The following is a 22,342-nucleotide window of genomic DNA, read 5'->3' on the forward strand; positions in this document are numbered from 1 at the left end:
GAGAGCTAGATGCGTGGAACATTCTATTTCAGAAATCTTTAGGGAATGCGATATTTGAGATCCACAGTGTCAAGAGCATGCTGAGAATGTCATATTTCAGGCGTTATCTCTCACTGTGGACAGTGCAGTGGCCGAAAGCTTTCACTTAACGAGCAAGAACAGTGGCATGCGTAGAGTTGTCAGTACTAAGAGATAAGTGACACTGTGTGAAATAACCACAGAAATCAACTTGGGATGTATGATGAATGTATCCGTTAGGACAGTCCTGCGAAATTTTGCCTCTCCTGGGCTTGTGATCATGTTGGTTGGACTGTAGATGACTTGAAAACTGTGGTGTGGTCTGATGAGTCCCAATTTCAGTTCTGATGCTTGGGTTAGTGTGTGGCACAGACCTCACGAAGCCATGGACCCAGGTTGTCATCTATGCTCCGTGCAAGCTTGAGGTAGCTCTATAACAGTGTGGACTTTGTTTACATGGAATGGACTGACTCCTCTGGTCCTGCGGAACTGATCATTGACTGGAAATGGTATGTTTGAATATTTGGAAATCGTTTGCAGCTGTTCATGGACTTAACATTCCCAAACAACGATGGAATTTTTTTGGGTGACAGTGCACCATTTCATTGGGCCATAGCTGTTCGTGATTGGTTTGAGGAATATTCTGGACAGTTAGAGAGAATGATTTGGTCATCCATATCGCCTGACATGAATCCCATCGAACATTTATTGGACATAATGAAGAGGTCAGTTCATACACAAAATCCTGCACTGACAACACTTTCTGCAATAATGGTGGCTGTAGAGGCAGTATGGCTCAGTATTTCTGCAGCGACCTTGCAATGACTTGTTGCCTCCATTTTCATGTTGAATTGGAAATACACCAGGCAAAAGGTCTGACATGATGTTAGGAGGTATCCCATGACTTTTTGTCACCTCAGTGTAATGCCCAGTAAGCCTAAACAGCCCCTAAAAATGTAGTTGTATCTCCAAAACATGAAGGCTAGTAATTAGAAAATAAAAATATTCTGACTGAAGACAGAATTTTCCTTATATTCCAGACTTCACAGAACTCTACTGCATACAAAATTCCTGTCATGGTCAGCTATATTATTTAGTAATGTAAGTAATGAACAAATAGCAGGCGATTTCTGTGCAGTATAAGGTATGTTTCACCAATGAATGCATCTTCTTGTTTAAAGAGAGAGGTTGTCAATAAGTGAGAAATACAGGATGAAATGTTTAGGTGCTTGGGGCAAGTGTTGAAACATCAGTTACGGTACGGGTCATGATGCCATGACAGTGCGGGTGATACGTGTATAGCATACAGGGTGTGATTGCTAACTGTTTACAGTGTACCACAGTTGTGTAGGGGAAGTACAAACGAACAGAGCAGTTCGGTATGAAACCGGAAAACAACCTCAGATTGGTCTGCAAAAGGCCACTTAAGATGCAGCATGTGCGCATCACACGAGATTTTGAATATCTTTTTCTCTTACACTGCCAGTTTAATCAGTCATATTTTTGAAATTGTTTTATTTAGTTAACATTAACAGTTCAACAAGAAAACGGGCTTTTGTAAACATTATGCAAAAACTAATTACATTTACAATTCAGTCTAAATTTAATTTTAAGCACAGAAGTCTTCAGTAAGAAGGCCAGGGAAACCAAATGATTTGTAGTGTTGAGTCACAAAGTTTGAGGTAAAATTTACGCAAAAAAGTAAATTTTATCATTTGTAAGTTCGAGGATGATTTCAGTGAGTAAAAGAAATGGTCTTCAAACAGTGAAGATTGACTAAGCTGGTGCGTAAGAGGTGAGAGGATGTTTAAAATTGTCCATGGTGCTCTTATGCTGTAGCTTAGGTGGCTTTTGCAGACCAATGTGCTGTAGCTTAGGTGGCTTTTGCAGACCAATTTGAGGTTGTTCCCTGATTCGACAGTCCATAAATGCCCCGTCTGAAATTTTTTTATCTCAGCTTCATGTGTATCGCTGTTACTCATAGCAAGCAGTTATCAATTACACTCTGTACAGCTTCTCAGCTGTAAGCAATATGTTAAGAAATTGCCTTGGGGCAAAACAATTCTGGATCTCTTGGTGAGAAGTGAAATAGAGATACCTAAATGGCTCAAAAATAACTACAGTATTGATTCCATAGAAAAAACAAAAGTGCTGCTGTGGAGTGGATATGTTTGAGTTGCCCTTGTGGATATGTACACTATGTGATCAAAAGGATCAGGACACCTGGCTGAAAATGATTTAAAAGTTCATGGCACCCTCCATCGGTAATGCTGGAATTCGATATGCTGTTGGCCCACCCGTAGCCTTGATGACAACTACCACTCTCGCAGGCATACATTCAGTCAGGTGCTGGAAGGTTTCTTGGGGAATGGCAACCCATTCTTGACGGAGCCCTACACTGAGGAGAGGCTATATCGATGTTGGTCCATGAGGCCTGGCGTGAAGTCGGCGTTCCAAAACGTCCCAGAGGTTTTCCATAGGATTCAGGTCAGGACTGTTTGCAGGCCAGTCCATTACAGGGATTTTATTGTCGTGTAACCACTCCGCCAAAGTCCGTGCATTATGAACAGGTGCTCGAGCGTGTTGAAAGATGCAGTCGCCCTCCCCAAATTGCTCTTCAACAGTGGGAAGCAAGTTGGTGCTTCAAACATCAGTGTAGGCTTGTGCTGTGATAGTCCACACAAAAGAACAAGGGGTGCAAGCCCCCTCCATGAAAAAAATGACCACAGAATAACACCAATGCCTCCGAATTTTACTGTTGGCACTATACATGCTGGCAGATGACGTTCACTGGGCATTCGCCATACCCACACCCTGCCATAGGATCACCACATTGTGTACTGTTATTCGTTACTCCACACAATGTTTTTCCACTGTTCAGTCATCCAATGTTTACGCTCCTTACACCAAGCGAGTCATCATTTGGCATTTACCAGCATGATGTGTGACTTATGGGCAGCCGCTGGATCATGAAATCCCAAGTTTTCTCACCTCCCGCCTAACTGTCAGAGTACTTGCAGTGGATCCTGATGCAGTTTGGAATTCCTGTGTGATGGTCTGGATGTATGTCTGCCTATTACACATTATGACCCTCTTCAACTGTCGGTGGTCTCTGTCAGTCAACAGACAAGGTCGGCCTGTATGCTTTTGTGCTGTATGTGTCCCTTCGTGTTTCCACTTCACTATCAAATTGGAAACAGTGGATCTAGGGATGTTTAGCAGTGTGGAAATCTCGCATACAAATGTATGACACAAGTGACACCCAATCACCTGACCATGCTCGAAGTCTGTGAGTTCCGCGGAGCACCCCATTCTGCTCTCTCATGATGTCTAATGACTACTGAGGTCGCTGATATGGGGTACTTGTCAGTAGGTAGCAGCACAATGCACCTAACATATGTTTTTGGGGGTGACTGGATACTTTTGATCACATAGTGTATGTAAGAACGTTCATTAAAATAGAACAAAGAGTGGTAGCTCACTAGCTAGTGATGATGTCTTTTATGGTTTGTCGTGGCATTTCTATGCATTGCTGTCAGCAGCAGGAGCAGCAGCCTTTTGACATCCACTGCCGGAGAAAGTCCTCTTCTACACCCTCTTAGCTACATGGTAATTGTCAGGATGGATCTTTTAGTTGAGCATTGAGTGACCCTGAGTTTTCAAGACATTTTTACACTATTTTACTTGTAAATCATTTTAGTCATATTGTAAAATTGATTTTAAAGACTGCTTTGAGACTTGCTAGAGTTCCTATATATATTATTTAAATTTGATACTACAGGAGCAGAATAGACATCGTTTGTGCCTATCCCATTTACTCTCCCCTGCACCAGTTCCAAAGATCTGATCTGAAGGCTCTCTTTAGAACTGCTGTAGATAATTTTGTGATATGGGATCTACTTACCTGATTCCTTTCGATTCAGAGTTTATCATGTTCGTGATTCAGTCAAGTATAAGTTGTAGGATTGATGTTTATGTTCTGCAGCATATTAACATAAGTTGAGTCAATATCTTGTCTTTCATGAATGCCAGATGAAGTGGTAATTCATGCTCTTTGTTCTCTTCTGTAATTATGTCCTCAACTTTTAAGTGGTCCAGCACTCAATATGTTGTTCTACGTGGTTGGACCTGGATAGATATGCACATAAAAGTGCTCGCTTCCAGGATGAGGAGGCATGCTGGCCTTGGTTCGTATCCATCTGATGTACTGATGACAATGGCCAGTGTGCCACTTGGCTGTTTTCATGCGTGGCATCTAGGATGCAGTTTTAGGAGGTTTCCTAGCTCCCACTAGAGGAATACCAGGCAGGTACCCATGTCCTGCTATGCAAACATTTAGAAAATTCTTCTCATAACTTGCTCATAGGATCTATTCAAGATACCAGCAGATGGGGTACCCTGATTCTGTGTGGGGTGGGGGAGGGTGTGAGTATGAGACTGGTGACCTAAGATGTTTAGCTTCTCTACGCAGTCTATGTGGTTGGTGATAATTTTACAGAATGTCTTGAACACTGTAGAAATGGCTTATAGGTCTACAGTTCTCTGCCCCCCTCCTCCCCTTTTCTACCAGCCTTCCACCCCCATCCACCCTGAAGTTGTTCTTTATTGTGAAAGATAATTATTACACCATTAGTCCAGTTTTGGGGAAATGTCTCCATTTACAGACACTTTGTAAATGATTTTGGAAGTTTGTTTGGTTTTATGTTGCCTCTAACTTTTTTTATTACTGCTCAAATAGCTTCATTTCAGGCACTTTAGTCCTATCTTGAATACCTTTACACTCTTCGTCGGGTATTACACCTGGAGAGTCGTTATTTTTTTCTTCATCTTTCGAACTACTCAAACAGTTGTCTTGAAATGCTTCTAAAATTTTCTCCCTGTTATTATCTGTGCCAACTGTCATTCTAACTGGTATCTGCCTAATGCAAATTTCCTGTTTCTTCTTGTCATGCTTTCATTGTTTTCAATTGTTCCTCTTATCAAATATTCATTGTACCATCTTACATCCTTCCTAATACATTTTTTGTGTACTTTAGTTTAATTCAGGAATATTATATTAAGTATAGTTGCTAATTATCACATAGCGGAGATGCTGTGTTGTAGACGAGCACAACAAAAAGACTGTCGAAAAGAGTGCTTTTGGCCATTGAAGCCTTCTTCGAAAGATCTCTCTCTCTCTCTCTCTCTCTCTCTCTCTCACACACACACACACACACGCAAACACAACTCATACACATACATGACCACAGTCTCTGGCAGCTGAAGCCAGCGACTCAGCATCTCTGTTATATGGTGAGAACATGACCATCCCAAAATGTATTCTCCTGTGCTTGGCAGGAGCAGTTAATAAATGGCTAAAAATATGCCAAGCTGTCGCAAAATAAATTATTATATAGAAAATGTGTAGAAATATTAAAAATTTCCAGTAAAAACGTCGTAAAAAGCTGTAGCCCATTATCACTTTATTCACCAAGGACACAGTTAACATCTATGTTCTCTTCTGTTCTTCTTTCTTTTTTTCAGGGGTGTTTTCATATTTGTAGATCATCGGCTCGATGACGATCGATTTGGCTTTAGGAAAGATAAAGGCACCAGAGAGGCAGTTCTGACACTGCGATTGATAATGGAATCAAAACTGAAGAGAAACCAAGACATGTTTATAGGATTTGTTGACCTGGAAAAAGCAATTGACAATGTAAAATGGTACAAGATGTTTGAAATTCAGAGAAATTAGGGGTAAGCTATAGGGAAAGATGAGTAATGTACAATATGTACAAGAACCAAGAGGGAACAAGAAGACTGGAATACCAAGAACAAAAGTGTTTGGATTAAAAAGGGTGTGAAGACAGGGATGTAGTCTTTCAGCACTAGTGTTAAACTAATATATTGAAGAAGCAGTGATGGAAATAAAAGAAAAGATCAAGAATGGAAGAAAAATTTAGGTTGTAAGGATATCAGTGATAAGATTCACTGATGGCATTGCTATCCTGTGTGAAAGCAAAGAAGAATAACAGGATGTGTTAAATGGAATGAAAAGTCTAATGAGGACAGAATTCGAACTGAAAGTAAATCGAAAAAAGTAAAAAGTATTGAAAAGTAACAGAAATGAGAACAACAAGAAACTTAAAACATCAGAATTCCTGATCGTGAAGTAGACGAGATTAAGGAATTCTGCTACCTAGGCAGCAAAATAACTGATGATGGGTGGAGCAAAGAGGACATAAAAAGCAGATTTGCGCTGGCAAAAAGGCACTCCTCCCCAAGAGATGTCTACTAGTATTTAACATAGGTCTTAATTTGAGGAAGAAATTTCTGAGTATGTAAGTTTGGAGTACGGCATTGTATGATAGTGAAACGTGGGAAAACTGGAACAGAAGAGAGTCAAAGTATTTGAGATGTGGTGCTGCAGAAGAATGTTGAAAATTAGGTGGACTGATAAGGTGAGGAATGAGGAATTTCTCCGTAGAATTGGCAAGGAAAGGAATATATGGAAAACACTGACAAGAAGAAGGGACAGGATGATAGATCTGTTACAATATCAGGAAATAACCTCCACAGTACTGGAGGGAGCAGTGGAGGGTAAAATCTGTAGAGGAAGACAGTGATGGGAATACATCCAGATAATAATTGAGGACATAGATTGTAATTGTTACTCTGAGATGAAAAGGTTGGCACAAGAGAATAATTTGTGGTGGGCCACATCAAATCAGTCAGAAGACTGATGATTAAAAAAAAATAGTGACAGAAGCCTTTCATTTACATTTTGTTGGAATATCAGCAGGTATTTTCACAGAATTCTGTATGATTTGAAATTCTGGTGTGAAAATAATGGAAATTCGTGGCTGGAGCAGTACCTAAAATAAGGGAAAGGCAACTATCCACTTGTAGCAGATTGATGCATGACACAGTAATGTTTACTCTCCCTCTCTCTCTCTCTCTCATGGCCATGGCAAGAGTCTTTAGCGGTGTGTTATTCTCAATGTTCCATTCATATTTACAATTTTAGCATTTGACGAATGTAAGGACTTATGAGTGTGCAAAGCTGGTTTAGGAAGAGACTTGGACATTTTTCTACTCTCGCGGTATGAAGTAAGGAGATTGGCCATTCAGTTATCTGAGTATGCGTGACCAGTTAATGGAAATAAAAGCTTTACTTACATTGTTTTTGAGAGTCAGAAAAAGAAGACAACTGAACCAAAATTTGGAATTCAGTACTAATGCTTTACAGAAAAGGCAGTTCAGGGAATTCAACCAGTTTAAATGTATTTGTGAGTTAAATACTATCAAAAAGAAAGTTTTATTTTTATAATAATGATTGAAGTGTTTCAGGAATTCCTTTCAGTTAATTTCTCTATTGTGAAATAATGCTGAACGATTGATAGTCACAATTAACATAACTTTTTGTTGTCACTTGAAGGAATTCCTTTATGTAATGCTATCTGTTGTTTTAGTGTGTTGTTCTGCTTATGTATAGTAGCTAAATTTTCAGGTTGGAGGCATTGAAGACTTGGATATTATAGAAAATGAAAGCACAGTAGATGAAGACAGTGCAGATACTACCTCCTGTGCAATCACTGATGCATCACCACCAACTCAGGAATCTCTGCATCCTGATTGTGTGGTCCCAAAAGAACCACAGGTGCTTAATGCAGTGCTGCTGACTCCAGGAATAGCTGTATCTTCTGGCCAGTCACCCAGGATGCAACTGGTGCAAAGGATGAAGCTGACAACAGCAAGTGATGTGTCTGTTGCCTCAAATCTGAGACCGAAAGGTGCAGTGCAGTTGCAGCAGCCCATCGTGTGGTCTGGTGCAGCAGGCACAGCGCTGACACCAGCACGAGTGGTTAGAATTGCTCCCAAAGTATCTCCTGCAGTTACCAAAGTCAAGTGAGTCTTCCTTTTTAGTCACTTTTATATATTTGTGTGTGTGTGTGTGTGTGTGTGTGTGTGTGTGTGTGTGTGTGTGTGTGTGTGGAAATGTAGCACATATGTCAGCAAACACATAGGTGTTACCTTTGCTCCCATGTGCTTGTATGGAATATGAGAGGCAGATAATTTTAGTTAAATGTTTCCTGAAGTGTTAGCAGAATACTCAGTACTGTATCTTTGTATTAACAGGATCATTGTTCTGAATGTTTTCGTTGCAGTTAGTGTGTTAGAGGGTACATTAATTCATTAAGTACCATTATTGTTTCCCCCTTTCTTATTCCGTATGCATATGGCATGCAGGGAGAGTGCCTGGTGGTAAGCTTGCATATGGGTTTAAATTTCTCTTTACCTTCATGGTCCTTCTGCAAAATACGTTTAGGGGAAGTTTATGTTGCTTAATATTTCTTGGATATGTGCTTCTGGAACTTTATCAGAGAACTTTTCTGCAATTTGTAACATCTTTCTTGTGGCTTATGCCACTGGAGTTAGATGAGCATCTTCGTGATTTTCTTGTGCTTGCTAAATGTTTTAGGCACAGTCAACCTTCAGGCATCAGTTTTCTGTTGATCTTCCTGCATTTTCTTGTGTTGTCACTTGCTGTGTACAACAGCATCATCTTCGAATAGCTTCACTGGAAAGTGATGGCCCTATACCTCTCCCTTTTGGTATGCATGACTAATTAAATTTTTAACAATTTCTCCTTATTAAAACTTATCTCATAAGTTTTATCTTGTAGAATGTATATCTTCTAGGACCACTGCCTGCTGTCTTCCGGATCTCATTGACAAACAGTGCAACCAGAGTTTCATAAGTTTGCTGTTTATGGAATTCATACAGATATATTCTCAATGAACTGTCTTGAAAACTGGAATGACCTGTGACTTCTTCCAGTCTCATGGAATGCTTTGTTGTTCCAGTGACTTAAAGTAAACTGTTGCATTAAGGAGAGCAAGTTAACTTCATGAAATTATACAGGTATACCTTCACGTATAGTGACATCCCTTAGATTCCATAACTTTCTTTTCGATGCCCACTTATCTCAGTGTCCACCAATTCAGCATTTAGGTGACAGGTGAAAGGAAAGGCCATAGTAAAATCTTTCTCAGCAAAACAGTCAAGCATTTTGGCATTCTCTCTGTTATTCTTAATGATCTCTAAGTGATTGGATAGATAATTTTATCCCTTTCATTTAATTTACTTTAATGCCAAAATATCTACCATTCAGCAGGTATGTGGGATTTTACTTTTGGTTTCATTGAATGCTGCTTTCCTACAGCTTTTGTTTGTGAACAAGGCTTTGGTCTCATTTAAAACTGTACGAAGCTCTCTTTGTTTTTGCCACAACTTGCTGGCATGATAATTGAACCATTGTGATGCACCTCAGTCTCAATCAGTCGTACTAAGCATGTGCTGTTGAAAGGAGTATTGGACAATTCTCTTGATTTTATGCTTTGATACTCCACATTTTTGGATCCAGAGATGATTCTTACATATTGTCCTTGGAGGTAATCTGTTACTTGCTGCACATAGATAGCAGAAATACTTCTCTACCTTACTAAAAACTCCATTTAAAATTTTGAGGTCCTGCTACTGACAAAAATTTCATGCTCAGAAAACCTGTTATTGATGCTATTATTTAAAATGTTACTTTCACATTTCGTTTGATATGTGTTAAAGGGTAATATGCATTAAAAAGAACCGAGCCTCAAGGTTTATTTTTCGTATATAGTCCTGTGATAGATTAAAAATTTAATGGTAATAATGAGAGAGAAAACAATTACCCTAAAAAAGAAAAGTGAGAGTTGAGTTCTTGAGCAATTTCATATGCAACAGGCTTTTGTATGGAAAAGTCTGAAGCTTTCTGTCATGCAGAGAGATATGTTGCAATTGGTGCAGTATCAGCTTTTTTCTTTTCTATATGCTTTGCCAGTAAATTGCCTCAAGTTCTCAGAGCAAATCCCGGAAACCTGTGTTGAATGTTGCTTCATCATGAGATTCATCTGTAAAAAAGGTGAGCTTAAGAAGAATAAAACATACCTAAACTTTAATCACAGCAGCAGCATCCGTAGCAACAATATTAGTGACAAAAATTGTAGCAGACCACATCTTATCTGATTATGAATTCCTTGAGACTGTTCTCACTCAGATATTTTAACCCCCCAACTCAGAATCATTGAATTCTTCCTCTTGTGCTTCCAAAATTTCTTACTCACTTATTAAATATGACATACTTGCAGCAGAACAACAAAAAACTGCAAAACCTGATGAATATATGCATGAAGTTCATGACAAATTTGAGCATTCGATGGCTCGGGCAGTCGTTACAGAAGCCCTTAGGTTTACTATTGCTTCTTTTGAAGTAATTGTAGACATTGATAACGGAAGGCAGCACATGTCCAGGGACGTGTAGCAAGATGTCTGTACATTTTTCTTGTACAAAACCAGTCTGGTTTTTGAGTTACATACCTGGGTACGACTTTTGAATACAGTGTTTTGGCCTGAGTTACCGTTGGACTTGGTCACCAGAGTGTAAACACATATAATACTTAATACCCTAAAAGCCTTGTTGCTATTTCCAGTGCTCTCCATTAAAAGAAAAGAAAGTTTGGGTATGTTTTCACTATAAGATGTAAGACGCTGGTGTCAAGAGTAGTTTCTCTAATTACTGATGGTAATTGTGTGCCTATCCTAGCAATTTCAGTTTCCTGTTGGGACCCAAGATGCTGCTGCAATTTAATTCTGGATTCAGCCAGATTTCTTTTCCTGCTTCTACAAGATCTTACCACGGACGTTACCGAAGTTAAATAATAGTACATCCCCCACATCCCATGTTCAGGAATGGCTGAGATGTGTACTTTTTTAATTATTATTATTATTATTTTTTAAGTTGTCAGTCTTCTGTACTTATTCTTGACAGCAACGTGGATATGTGAGCTGTTAAGCTGACTGTGCGATAATTCTCACACTTGTCATCTCTTACAGTCTTTGAAATTGTGTGGATGATATTTTTCCGAAAGTCAGATGGTATGTTGCCAGACATATACATTCGACGCACAAACTTGAACAGTTGTTTTGTTACCACTTTCCCCAATGACTTTAGAAATTATGATGGAATGTTATCTGTCCCTTCTGCCTTATTTTATCTTAAGTGCTCCAAAGCTTTCTTAAATTCTGATTCTAATAATCGATACCATATCTCTTCTAAATTGACTCCTGTTTCTTCTTGTATCACATCAGACAAATCTTCACCCTCATAGAGGCCTTCAGTGTACTATTTCCACTTATTTGCTCTCTCCTCTGCATTTAACAGTGGAATTCCCATTGCACTCTTAATGTTACCTCCCTTGCTTTTAGTTTCACCGAAGGGTGTTTTGACTTTCGTGTATGCTTAGTCAGTCCTTCTGACAATCATTTCTTTTTTGATTTCTTCACATTTTTCTTGCAGCCATTTTGTGGTAGCTTCCCTACACTTCCTGTTTGTCATTTGTCAGTGACTTGTATTTCTGTATTCCCGAGTTTCCTGGAACATTTTTGTGCTTCATTCTATTATCCATCAACTGAAGTATTTCTTCTGTTACCCATGGTCTCTTCGTAGTTACCTTCTTTGTACCTATGTTTTTCTTTCCAACTTATGTGATTGCCATTTTTAGAGATGTCCATTCCTCTTCAACTGTACTGTCTACTGAGCGATTCCTTATTTCTGTATCTATAGCCTCAGAGAACTTAAAGTGTATCTCGCCATTCTTAGATAATTCTGTATGCCATTTCTTTGCATATTGATTCTTCCTGACTATTCTCTTAAACATAAGTCTAGTCTTCATCACTACTAAATTGTGATTTGAGTATATATCTGCTGCTGGGTACGCCTTACAATCTAGTATCTGATTTCTGAATCTCTGTCTGACTATGATGTAGTCTACCTGAAATCTTCCTATATTACCTGGCCTTTTCCAAGTATTCCTCCTCCTCTTGTGATTCTTGGACAGAGTATTTGCTATTACTAGCTGAAATTTATTACAGAACTGAATTAGTCCTTCTCCTCTCTCATTCCTTGTCTCAAGCCCATATTCTCCTGTAACTATTTCTTCTGCTCCTTCCCCTAAAACTGCATTCCAGTCCCCCATGACTATTGGATTTTCATCTCCCTTTTTGTACTTTATTACCCTTTCAATATCCTGATACTTTTTTTATCTCTTCACCTTCAGCTTGCAACGTCGGCATGTATACCTGAACTATTGTTGGTGTTGGTTTGCTGTAAGTTCTGGTTATAACAACCCTATCTCAGAACTGTTCACAGTAACACACTCTGCCCAACCTCCTATTCACAGTTGAATCCTACTCCCATTATACTGTGATATTATTCTATACTCATCTGACCAGAAATCCGTATTATTAGAGATGGTAAATGTTAATAAAAACTGCCCAGTCAGTTGCCTTGAAATATGATACCATAGGCTACAATAGTTGAACTGAGAAGGACTTCAGCATTTCAGTTTTAATGACAGTGGATATTATTCTTACAGTGAAGACTAGCATTCGGTTTCATCACCTGATCCTGAATGTGATATGCCCAATAAAACTTTTCATTCATATTATTTGATCAGTCAAGGATAAAAACATTCATCCAGGTGACTGGTTTAAGCCCTCTAATCAATGCCAAACATAGGATTTCTATCGGCTCTGATAGCAGTGCTGCAAATTACAAATGGCTTCCACCGTGCAACTGAAGCCAGGTGTCTTCAATTCAGCTAGCTATCTAAAGGAACTGAGGATGACATCTGACCTTACGTGTCAAGTGTCATTCAATCCGACATGAGCTATGTCTGACAGCAGACTAAACCAAAAGGGCTCATCGGCTACTGACAGAGCTGCTTTCACATCTTGGATGAACCCCATTCCACCCAGCAGACATACAGACTGCATTCTGGCCTTATATCCAGACATGCCAGATATTCCCTATAGGGCTCCAACACCCACCTAACTTAGAGCTCTCTGTGACAAACATACTCACCTCTGTGCTTTTCTGGATCTTTCCTGATTATCAGCTCCAGTCCCAATAGATGAAGTGTCCCATGCTGGCACAGGTGTGCTCTCAGCAGTGAGCTGTGTCTTGTACCTGTCATTAAGACGCAGAGGGATGGATGAGTGGCCATTACCCCCATCTACTGGTCTAGAAATTGATGAATCTGCTGCTGTTTGCCATCCGTCCCCAAGTGAGGTTGGACAGGTCAGGTCATGCTTGTTGGAAGGTGCAACTATGGGGCTCCCATGCAATGCCATAGGCACCAGAGATGCCACAGCTTTCAGCAAAGGGGACTGTATAATGATGTGGAAGTAGTTGTTAACTCAAAATATTGGAAACTGACAACTGCAGTAACAAGATGGCAAACTACAAAACTGGAGGGGCTGCAGAAGTTTCAAAGGTCCACTTCTAAAATTATGAACATTAAAGAATGAAAACAAGAAAATGAAAACTAGCCCTGGTGTCTTTCAGACAGTAATACAACAGTAATTAAACTTTTCTATGGAAACAAAAATGCAAGCTACTGAATAATGTGTGCTCACTAGAGGAAATTTTCTTTTATATTCATTACTCTGTATTTTCTGTCTCCTTTTATTTTCATGTGGCTCTTCATTTTTGCTTGATTTCACAAATTTAGGAGTGTTCTCCCAAAAATCAGCATTATAATCTTTTGGTTCTACAATTTTATGTGATGATAAAATTATCCTATTGTAAACTGGTTTGTATTTTGTTTTGTTCCCATTATTTGGCTGTATCAAGCACAGTATAATGTAAACAAGTGTAGTGAACAGTGGATCAGTCTTTATTTGCTTCCTTGTGTTTCCTATTTCTGAATACCTTAACACACACTCTCTCTCTCTCTCTCTCTCTCTCTCTCTCTCTCTCTCTCTCTCTCTCTCTCTCTCTCCAGTGACGATGTCAGTTTCATGTTTGTTTCTTTGCAGTCAGCCAACAGTACAGCACATTATTCCAAAAAGCAGAACTGAAACTCGTTCTCCAAATTTACAAGCTGGAAAAAGCAGTTCCTCAAAGCCAAACAGCACAAGTGGTGAAGCTAGTCCCAACAATGAATGGTTACCCTCTCACAAAAACTTTAAAGTGCGTCACCAGATGCTGACAGTAGACAGTCTCCGCAATTTGTATAAATGTATGGATAAGAACTGTTACTATACTGAGAGTGGTGGTCGCGATTTCCTAAATCATTTAAGGAGTCAGCATTTCAACAAAAAAGGTTCAGACTGGAATCGTTGCTCTTATTGTCCTTTCCGAGGTGATGGCACAGCACATGATCTCGTACAACACATCACAAGAAAACATGGCCATTGTCAGTATCAGTGTGCATATTGTTTCTTTCGAGGAATGGCATGCAGCTATGTTGTGTTACACCAGGTAAGTTTGATGTAATGTATATATTCAGATTTTGCAATTTGTGTTGCGCATGGACTTTCCTTTCCCTGTATGTGGTTATTGTAGTAGCACTGTGACACCAACTGAAACAGCTGCCCTCATCTCCCTTCCTCCTTCTTTAAATAATGTAATCATTATTTCCTCTTTTATCCAGATTCGCAAGTGAAATTCTTCCTCCTTATTTGCAAGCAAAGGTGACTTCCTTTGCGTTCATTAAGATAAATCTTTTTCCGTGTGTTTATCCAAATTACTGTATTTTGTGCGGCAGGCTTTTTTGCATTTGAGGAGAGGTTGAAACCTAAGCAAGTCAGCAGGCTTTCATGGTTGTTGTTATTGAAAGTAAAGTCTCATAGGTTGCTAGGCCATGTTGTGTTTCTTCTATGCAATTGCCATTCTTATACCTTTACTGGGATCTCTTCAGGATCATCATGTATTCACTGTTAGCTGAAATTAGGTGTTCAGGTTACCTGAACACCACAAGATCCTGAAGAAGATCCCAGCAGTGGGGTTGAAATGTCAATCACCTAGAAGAAACACAATGCAGCCTATCAGCGTAGAAGATTATACCTTCAATGTTGAAACCTGATGCAATTTTAACAAAAAAAAAAAAAAAAAAAATGCCTAATGGAAAATTCAGTTTTTACAGCATTCCTTTGTGAATTAATAATTATTTTGTGGAACATGTACATAATGTATACCCATCTAATGTGGTGCAGACCATTCTGAACCAATGCGAGAGTTCATATGAAGACATTATGAATGTAAGCAATGAGATTTTATAACATGTCCCAGCGGTGTCCCATATATACTCCGTAGGAGTGAGGCGTGGTAAGAATATCTTACGGACTGGTCCTCTTTTGACTTTTTTCTGCCTTGGAGTGCTGTTGAATACAAAACATTTTAATCTAGTTATCCGTATTGTTCATAGCCGAGCACACAGTTATCTAATCTTGTAATCACAAGGTTACTGGTTCGGTTCTCATTAGAGCCAGATTTTCTTTTATCTCTATTTAATTTGAATGTTTGCTATAAAATGGAAATGGTAATTAAAAATACAGAATCTTAATTTTTAATAAAAATAACATGTTTTTTAGTAACTATTTGCATGAAAAAGCAAATAATATTGTGTTATGAAAAAATATCAATTTTATCATTTGTTTTTCTTGTCGCTTACATTCAAATGGAATTTGAAGAGTCATGTTTTTTTGAGGATCGATTATAGCTCTACAGTGTTATGTTTATTGTGAACGCAATGCAGCCAAAGGAATAGTGAGGGAAATATGGGTTCTGAGAGAACTGATGCTGTTCAGAATTTTCATTTTATCATTAGTTTTTGCAATGGTGTAACCTTAATCCAGTGAAAGTATTATTTACAAACATTCTAAAGAAGAATAATTATCATGTCAGATGCGAAATCTGTTGATGAACTTGACACATTAATTGAGAAGAGGCAGTTGAAGAAAGCTGTGCAAGGACATTTAAAAAGTGTCTTTAAAAAAAGCCATTTTGTGTTATGTGGTGGTTCTTAAAAATACCACGGTCTTATCAGAGAACTAACAATTTCTGGTGGCAGATCTGCAACGATATATCGTACAGAATTTGGTTGAAATATCTTTTATGTTTGATGAAGAATTGATTGAGTTATAAAATTGACAAGACTTTTTAAGAGGATTCTGATTACGAGCCAGAGGACATAAGGTCAAAAGATCTGGATAACATTTCAAAGTTGTTAGTATCATCAGATCTCATCCAAAATGGAATTTGAAAACCTTCACATGCAGAAGGATGATACCATTTATAAGGAATGAAGGAATTGACGGAATGGGAGAAATGTATTAAAAATGGAGGAACTGCTGGGGCTCATGGATGTAAAATGATTTTTATAGGAACTTGGCAATTTTTTCAATAAGTGATAAGAAACTGCAAGAATGGGCTTTAGCTGCTGTAAGTCAATATGGAAAACTTATTTTCAAACTTGCATTCCATTGGTTGAGAAACTCAAACTCAAACATCAAATTTGTCTGTGAAAAGTAACAAAACATGCGTATGAAAAGGAAAGTGCAATAGTAGTGGAATTTTCATTTCAGCAAAAAACTTTTTGCACTCAGGGTCATTGTCTGATATTAAATTTTAATCCTATTTCTATTACTAACACAGATTCAACAAGTGTTAAAAAAAATCCTACATTGTTAAAATTCTTAATAATTTATATTAGAGAATAAGTAAACATGGTAAATTTTAAAATTATTTGCTAAGATGCCAATACCAGTCTGTTATCAACAGAACTCCCCCAAAGCAAGGGTCAAGAACTATTTTTCTTCAGAGGCAAAATATAAAAAATAAAACTCACATTTATATACAGCACAACATATTATTGACTTTGTATTAAAAATTGTTGTGTGTAGTTTCTGTGCTTGCCAGTACCAACAGATTCATTAGGAATTAGAGTTCAGAGATAGAGGGACAAATCTGTGAAAATATACAAGAATGCCAGTGTCGCGTCATCAACATAGGGAAGGTGGAAACTAATTTTTATATAAATTGTTTAATTACAACCATAAAATCATAGACAGGTAAAATTTATTGTGCTTGTTGATTCTTAGTGATGGCAAACCAAATTGAAAATATATGATAACTTGTTTTTTAATGACTGGGGTTATCAACATGTACAATTAAATTTAGTCCTACTAAATGTTGAATAACATTGGGGATAGGCTACAACCCTGTCTCACTTCCTTGTCAACCACTGCTTCCCTTTCATGTCCCTTGACTCTTATACATGCCATCTGGTTTCTGTACAAATTGCAAATTTAGTGTCAGCCAGTCCGTTCTGAAAGTATTTGTATGGAGTGTAGTCATGTATGGGAGTGGAACATGGACGATAAACAGTTTAGACAAGAAGAGAATAGAACCTTCTGAAATGTGGTGCTACAGACAAATGCTGAAGATTAGATGGGTAGGTCATGTAATGAATGAGAAGATACTGAATAGAATAGGGGGGGAGAGAGAGATTTGTGGTACAACCTGACTAGAAGAATAGTCCAGTTGATGGGGCACATTCTGAGCCATTGAGGGGTCACTAGTTTAGTATTGGAGGGAAGTGAGTGTGGAAAAATCGTAGAGGGAAATAAAGAGATTAATACAGTAAACAGATTCAGAAGGATGTTGGTTGCAGTAGTCACTCGGAGATGGAAGAGGCTTGCTCAGGATAGACTAGCATGGAGAGCTGCATCAAACCAGTCTTTGGACTGAAGACGATGACGACAGCAACAACAACAACAAATAATGTATAGCTTTAGTCCAGCCCTGTGGAGTATATTTTTTATAAAGAGCTCAAGAATGTTATAAAATGGCTTCAAAACGACGTGTATTTAATTGAACAAAAAAATGTAAAATTGATTCACAAAGGTTTTTAAAATTTAGTTTGTGTGATTCACGATGTGGAAACATCAGTATTTTTGAATATGACAAAATACCCATGGTATGCATCAAATCTCTATGTTGACAGAGAAGTATTTATGAATGGTAATAAAGTATGCTTCTTCAGAGACATTTTAAAAGAACCTTATCCTTGTTAAAACAAAACAAAACAGTGCATTTTTGTAGTGTGCTAATCTTCCTTTTACCATGTTTGTCCCCAGCCTGGGGATAATTACTCCCTGAGGGATAAAATGGAACTTTCTGAGGGTTACAACAAGTGTTCAATTGTTTTTCTGTCAAGAAACTAAATTATTTTTCAAAGATCACTACTATATCACTATTTTGCAAGACTGTAATTAAATAAATTACAAATAATTACTTTGCGAGATAGGACAGTTGGATAATGGAGAGTACAAATTGGTTTACTCGTGCAGGAAGAAGAGTGCTATGGTGCGGTAATTATGATAGGAAAGTGGCTGATGAAAAAGTATTGAAAGTAGAGTACACAGATGAAAGACTGAAGACAAATGATGGTGGTGATGGTGATGGTGATGGTGATGGTGATGGTGATGATGATGAGACTAAGAGGTGAGAAGAAGAACATTGTTTTAATACAATCGTGCCAACAAGTCAATGCACTGATGAGGAAGTAGAGGAATATTATGAAAAGATTGGATAAATTATGAATAAAGAAAAAGAAACCCCTGCATCGTTGTAATGGGGGATTTGAAGTGGGGGAAAACGGAGGGAATGGTTGGAAGATTTGGATTGGGAAATACGAATGACAGGGGTGAATCGCTGGTTAATTTTGACACAGAAAATTCTCTCGTGATTCGAAACCCATTGTTAGAATACCACAGGAGACAGAGACATGGATATCTAGGTTGAATGATGACAGATACAAAATTGATTATATCGTAGTTCAGAATATACAAAAACTGCCTATACATGGAAGAATCCTGGTGCTTTTCATTTATTATTATAATGTTGTTCTACCAAGAACCGACGGAAGATTCTGTTAATTTGAATTTAATTGATGAAAGGAGAAAATATAAAAACGCAGGAAATGAAACTGGGAAAAAGGAATACAAACGTCTGAACAATGAGATCGACAGGAAGTGCAAAATGGCTAAGCAGGGATGGCTAGAGACCAAATGTAAGGACATAGAGGCTTATCTCACAAGGGGTAAGATAGATACTGCCTACAGGAAAATTAAAGAGACCTTTGGAGAAAAGAGAACCACTTGTATGAATATAAAGAGCTCAGATGGAAACCCAGTTCTGCAAAGAAGGGAAATCAGAAAGGTGGAAGGAGTATATAGAGGGTCTATACAAGGGTGATGTACTTGAGGACAATATTATGGAAATGGAAGAGGATGTAGATGAAGATGAAGTGGGAGATATGATACTGTGTGAAGAGTTTGACGGAGCACTGAAAGACCTGAGTCGAAACAAGGCCCCGGGAGTAGACAACATTCCACTAGAACTACTGACGGCCTTGGGAGAGCCAGTCATGACAAAACTCTACCATCTGGTGAGCAAGATGTATGAGACAGGCGAAATACCCTCAGATTTCAAGAAGAATATAATAATTCCAATCCCAAAGAAAGCAGGTGTTGACAGATGTGAAAATTACCGAACTATCAGTTTAATAAGTCACAGCTGCAAAATACTAACGTGAATTATTTACAGACGAATGGAAAAACTGGTAGAAGCCGACCTCGGGGAAGATCAGTTTGGATTCCGTAGAAATGTTGGAACACGTGAGGCAATACTGACGTTACGACTTATCGTATAAGAAAGATTAAGGAAAGGTAAACCTACATTTCTAACATTTGTAGACTTAGAGAAAGCTTTTGACAATGTTGACTGGAATACTCTCTTTCAAATTCTGAAGGTGGCAGGGGTGAAATACAGGGAGCAAAAGGCTATTTACAATTTGAACAGAAACCAGATGGCAGTTATGAGAGTCAAGGGACGTGAAAGGGAAGCAGTGGTTGGGAAGGGAGTGAGACAGGGTTGTAGCCTCTCCCGGATGTTATTCAATCTGTATATTGAGCAAGCAGTAAAGGAAACAAAAGAAAAATTCGGAGTAGGTATTAAAATCCACGGAGAAGAAATAAAAACTTTGAGGTTTACCGATGACATTGTAATTCTGTCAGAGACAGCAAAGGACTTGGAAGAGCAGTTCAACGGAATGGACAGTGTCTTGAAAGGAGGATATAACATGAACATCAACAAAAGCAAAACGAGGATAATGGAATGTAGTCGAATTAAGTCGGGTGATGATGAGGGAATTAGATTAGGAAATGATACACTTAAAGTAGTAAAGGAGTTTTGCTATTTGGGGAGCAAAATAACTGATGATGGTCAAAGTAGAGAGGATATACAGTGTAGACTGGCAATGGCAACAAAAGCGTTTCTGAAGAAGAAAGATTTGTTAACATCGAGTATAGATTTAAGTGTCAGGAAGTCGTTTCTGAAAGTATTTGTATGGAGTGTAGCCATGTGTGGAAGTGAAACATGGACGAAAAATAGCTTAGACAAGAAGAGAATAGAAGCTTTCGAAATGTGGAGCTGCAGAAGAATGCTGAAGATTAGATGGGTAGATCACATAACTAACGAGGAGGTATTGAATAGAATTGGGGAGAGGAGGAGTTTGTGGCACAACTTGACAAGAAGAAGGGACCAGTTAGTAGGACATGTTGTGAGACATCAAGGGATCACAAATTTAGCATTGGAGGGCAGCGTGGAGGGTAAAAATCGTAGAGGGAGACCAAGAGATGAATACACTAAGCAGATTCAGAAGGACGTAGGTTGCAGTAAGTACTGGGAGATGAAGAATCTTGCACAGGATAGAGTAGCATGGAGAGCTGCATCAAACCAGTCTCAGGACTGAAGACCACAACAACAACAACAACAACAACAACAACAACAGCCTAAGAATGCCAGAGGGTACCCTGGGGCATGCCAGAGCATACGCTGGGGATTCGGACCACAACTTGGTAGTGGTGGACTTGCAAATAAGGTTGAAGAAAGTGAGAGGAAGAAAACAGAGAGAGAAATTTTACCTACAGAGACTAAAGGAAGAAGATAAGGATGCTGATTTAGAAAACACGTTTGTGGAATAGATGGCCCAATGAAGAGAGTGCAAATGAGAAATGGAAGAGGAGGAGACAAAACCTTAAGGAATCTACAGAAGTAGAAGGGGGGGTGAGGAAGTTCAAAAGAATAGGGAATGAATGGGTAACAGAGGCAATGTTGGGTAAGGTTGAAAAAAGAAGAAATTGGGAGGCAGTAGGAAATGAAGAAGGAAAAACAATGTACAGAAAGCTGAATAATGAATTAAGGTGAGAAACAGATCTGGCAATAAAGGCATGGATGTAAGAGAGATGCAAAGAAATAGAGAAATACGAAAAGGAAGAAAAAATAGGAAATGATGTATAGATCAGCTGCTGATCTAGTCTTTGATGTAAAGAAAAACAGGACAGGTATGAGAATAGAACGAAGTGATGGTACTATGGTTCATAAACCAGAAGTGTTGGGAAGGTGGCAAGAATATGTAGAGTGCCTGTATGAGGCTGATCAAAAGCCAAATGATAGTGAATTAGAAGAGGTGATGAAAGTTAGAGAAGAGGACAAAGGATGCTGTATCTGGGAAGTAAAAGTAGAAAGGGCATTGAGAGAGATAAAGAATCATAAAAGAAATGGAATTGATGGATTACCAGCAGAGTTGCGTAAAAGCCTTCAGAGTAGTGGTGTGAAAGAGTACACACATCTACATAGTAAGATATACGAAAAAGGTAGATGGCCGGATGACTTTATCTTGGCAGTAATGATACTGATTGAGGAGGAATGCCAAGAATGTGAAGATTTTAGAACTGTAAGATTTCGCATGCAGTAAAAGTTTTGTTAAGGGTGAAAGATAGAAGACTTCACTAGACACTGGAAAAAAGTATTGCAGAGGAACAGTTTAGATTTAGAAGAGGGAAAGTTACAAGAGATATAATTAGACTGCTGAGAATTATAGGTGAGAGAGAGATTGAAAGAGGAAGAGGAGTTTATATTGTTTTCATTGACTCGGAGAAAGCCTTTGATAGGGTACAGTGGAATAAATTAATGGACATTCTAAGTAAGAATGAAGTCGACTATAGGGATAGAAGACTGATTAAAAGCCTACATCTACAACAGAAAATACAAGTACAGATTGGGAATGAGTGACACAAGAATTCGGAATGAGAATTAATAAGAAAAAGACAAAATGTATGGTGATAATTGTAAGAAAACTAAGAACAACTATAAAGTTAGGACAGGAACTTTATTTTACAGGTCCATCTTGATCACATAAATTTTTACATTTCACTATGACCGGATTCGGCTACTGCCATGTTCAGCTCATAAAATATTCTGATGTATCAATGTCAAACTAAACATGTAGGTACAAAGTAAGTGCTTACTATGTGCTTACTACATACCTACATGTTTAGTTTGACATTGATACCTCATCAGAATATGTTATGATCTGAAGATCATAGTGAAATGTAA

The 22,342-nt window shown here is 38.4% G+C and overlaps 1 protein-coding gene across 1 annotated transcript in view; it reads left to right on the forward strand.

The window, feature by feature from the left end:
* The window catches only part of LOC126204023 (uncharacterized), a 135,289-nt gene that overhangs the window by 27,576 nt on the left and 85,371 nt on the right, over positions 1-22,342 (forward strand). The window contains exons 8-9 of the mRNA XM_049938450.1: positions 7,508-7,905; positions 13,915-14,359. Of these exons, the coding sequence (XP_049794407.1) occupies positions 7,508-7,905; positions 13,915-14,359 (843 nt within the window). The remainder of the gene's footprint in view (positions 1-7,507; positions 7,906-13,914; positions 14,360-22,342) is intronic.

This window comes from Schistocerca nitens, chromosome 9 (assembly GCF_023898315.1).
Source record: "Schistocerca nitens isolate TAMUIC-IGC-003100 chromosome 9, iqSchNite1.1, whole genome shotgun sequence".
In the NCBI taxonomy this organism is placed as follows: domain Eukaryota; kingdom Metazoa; phylum Arthropoda; class Insecta; order Orthoptera; family Acrididae; genus Schistocerca; species Schistocerca nitens.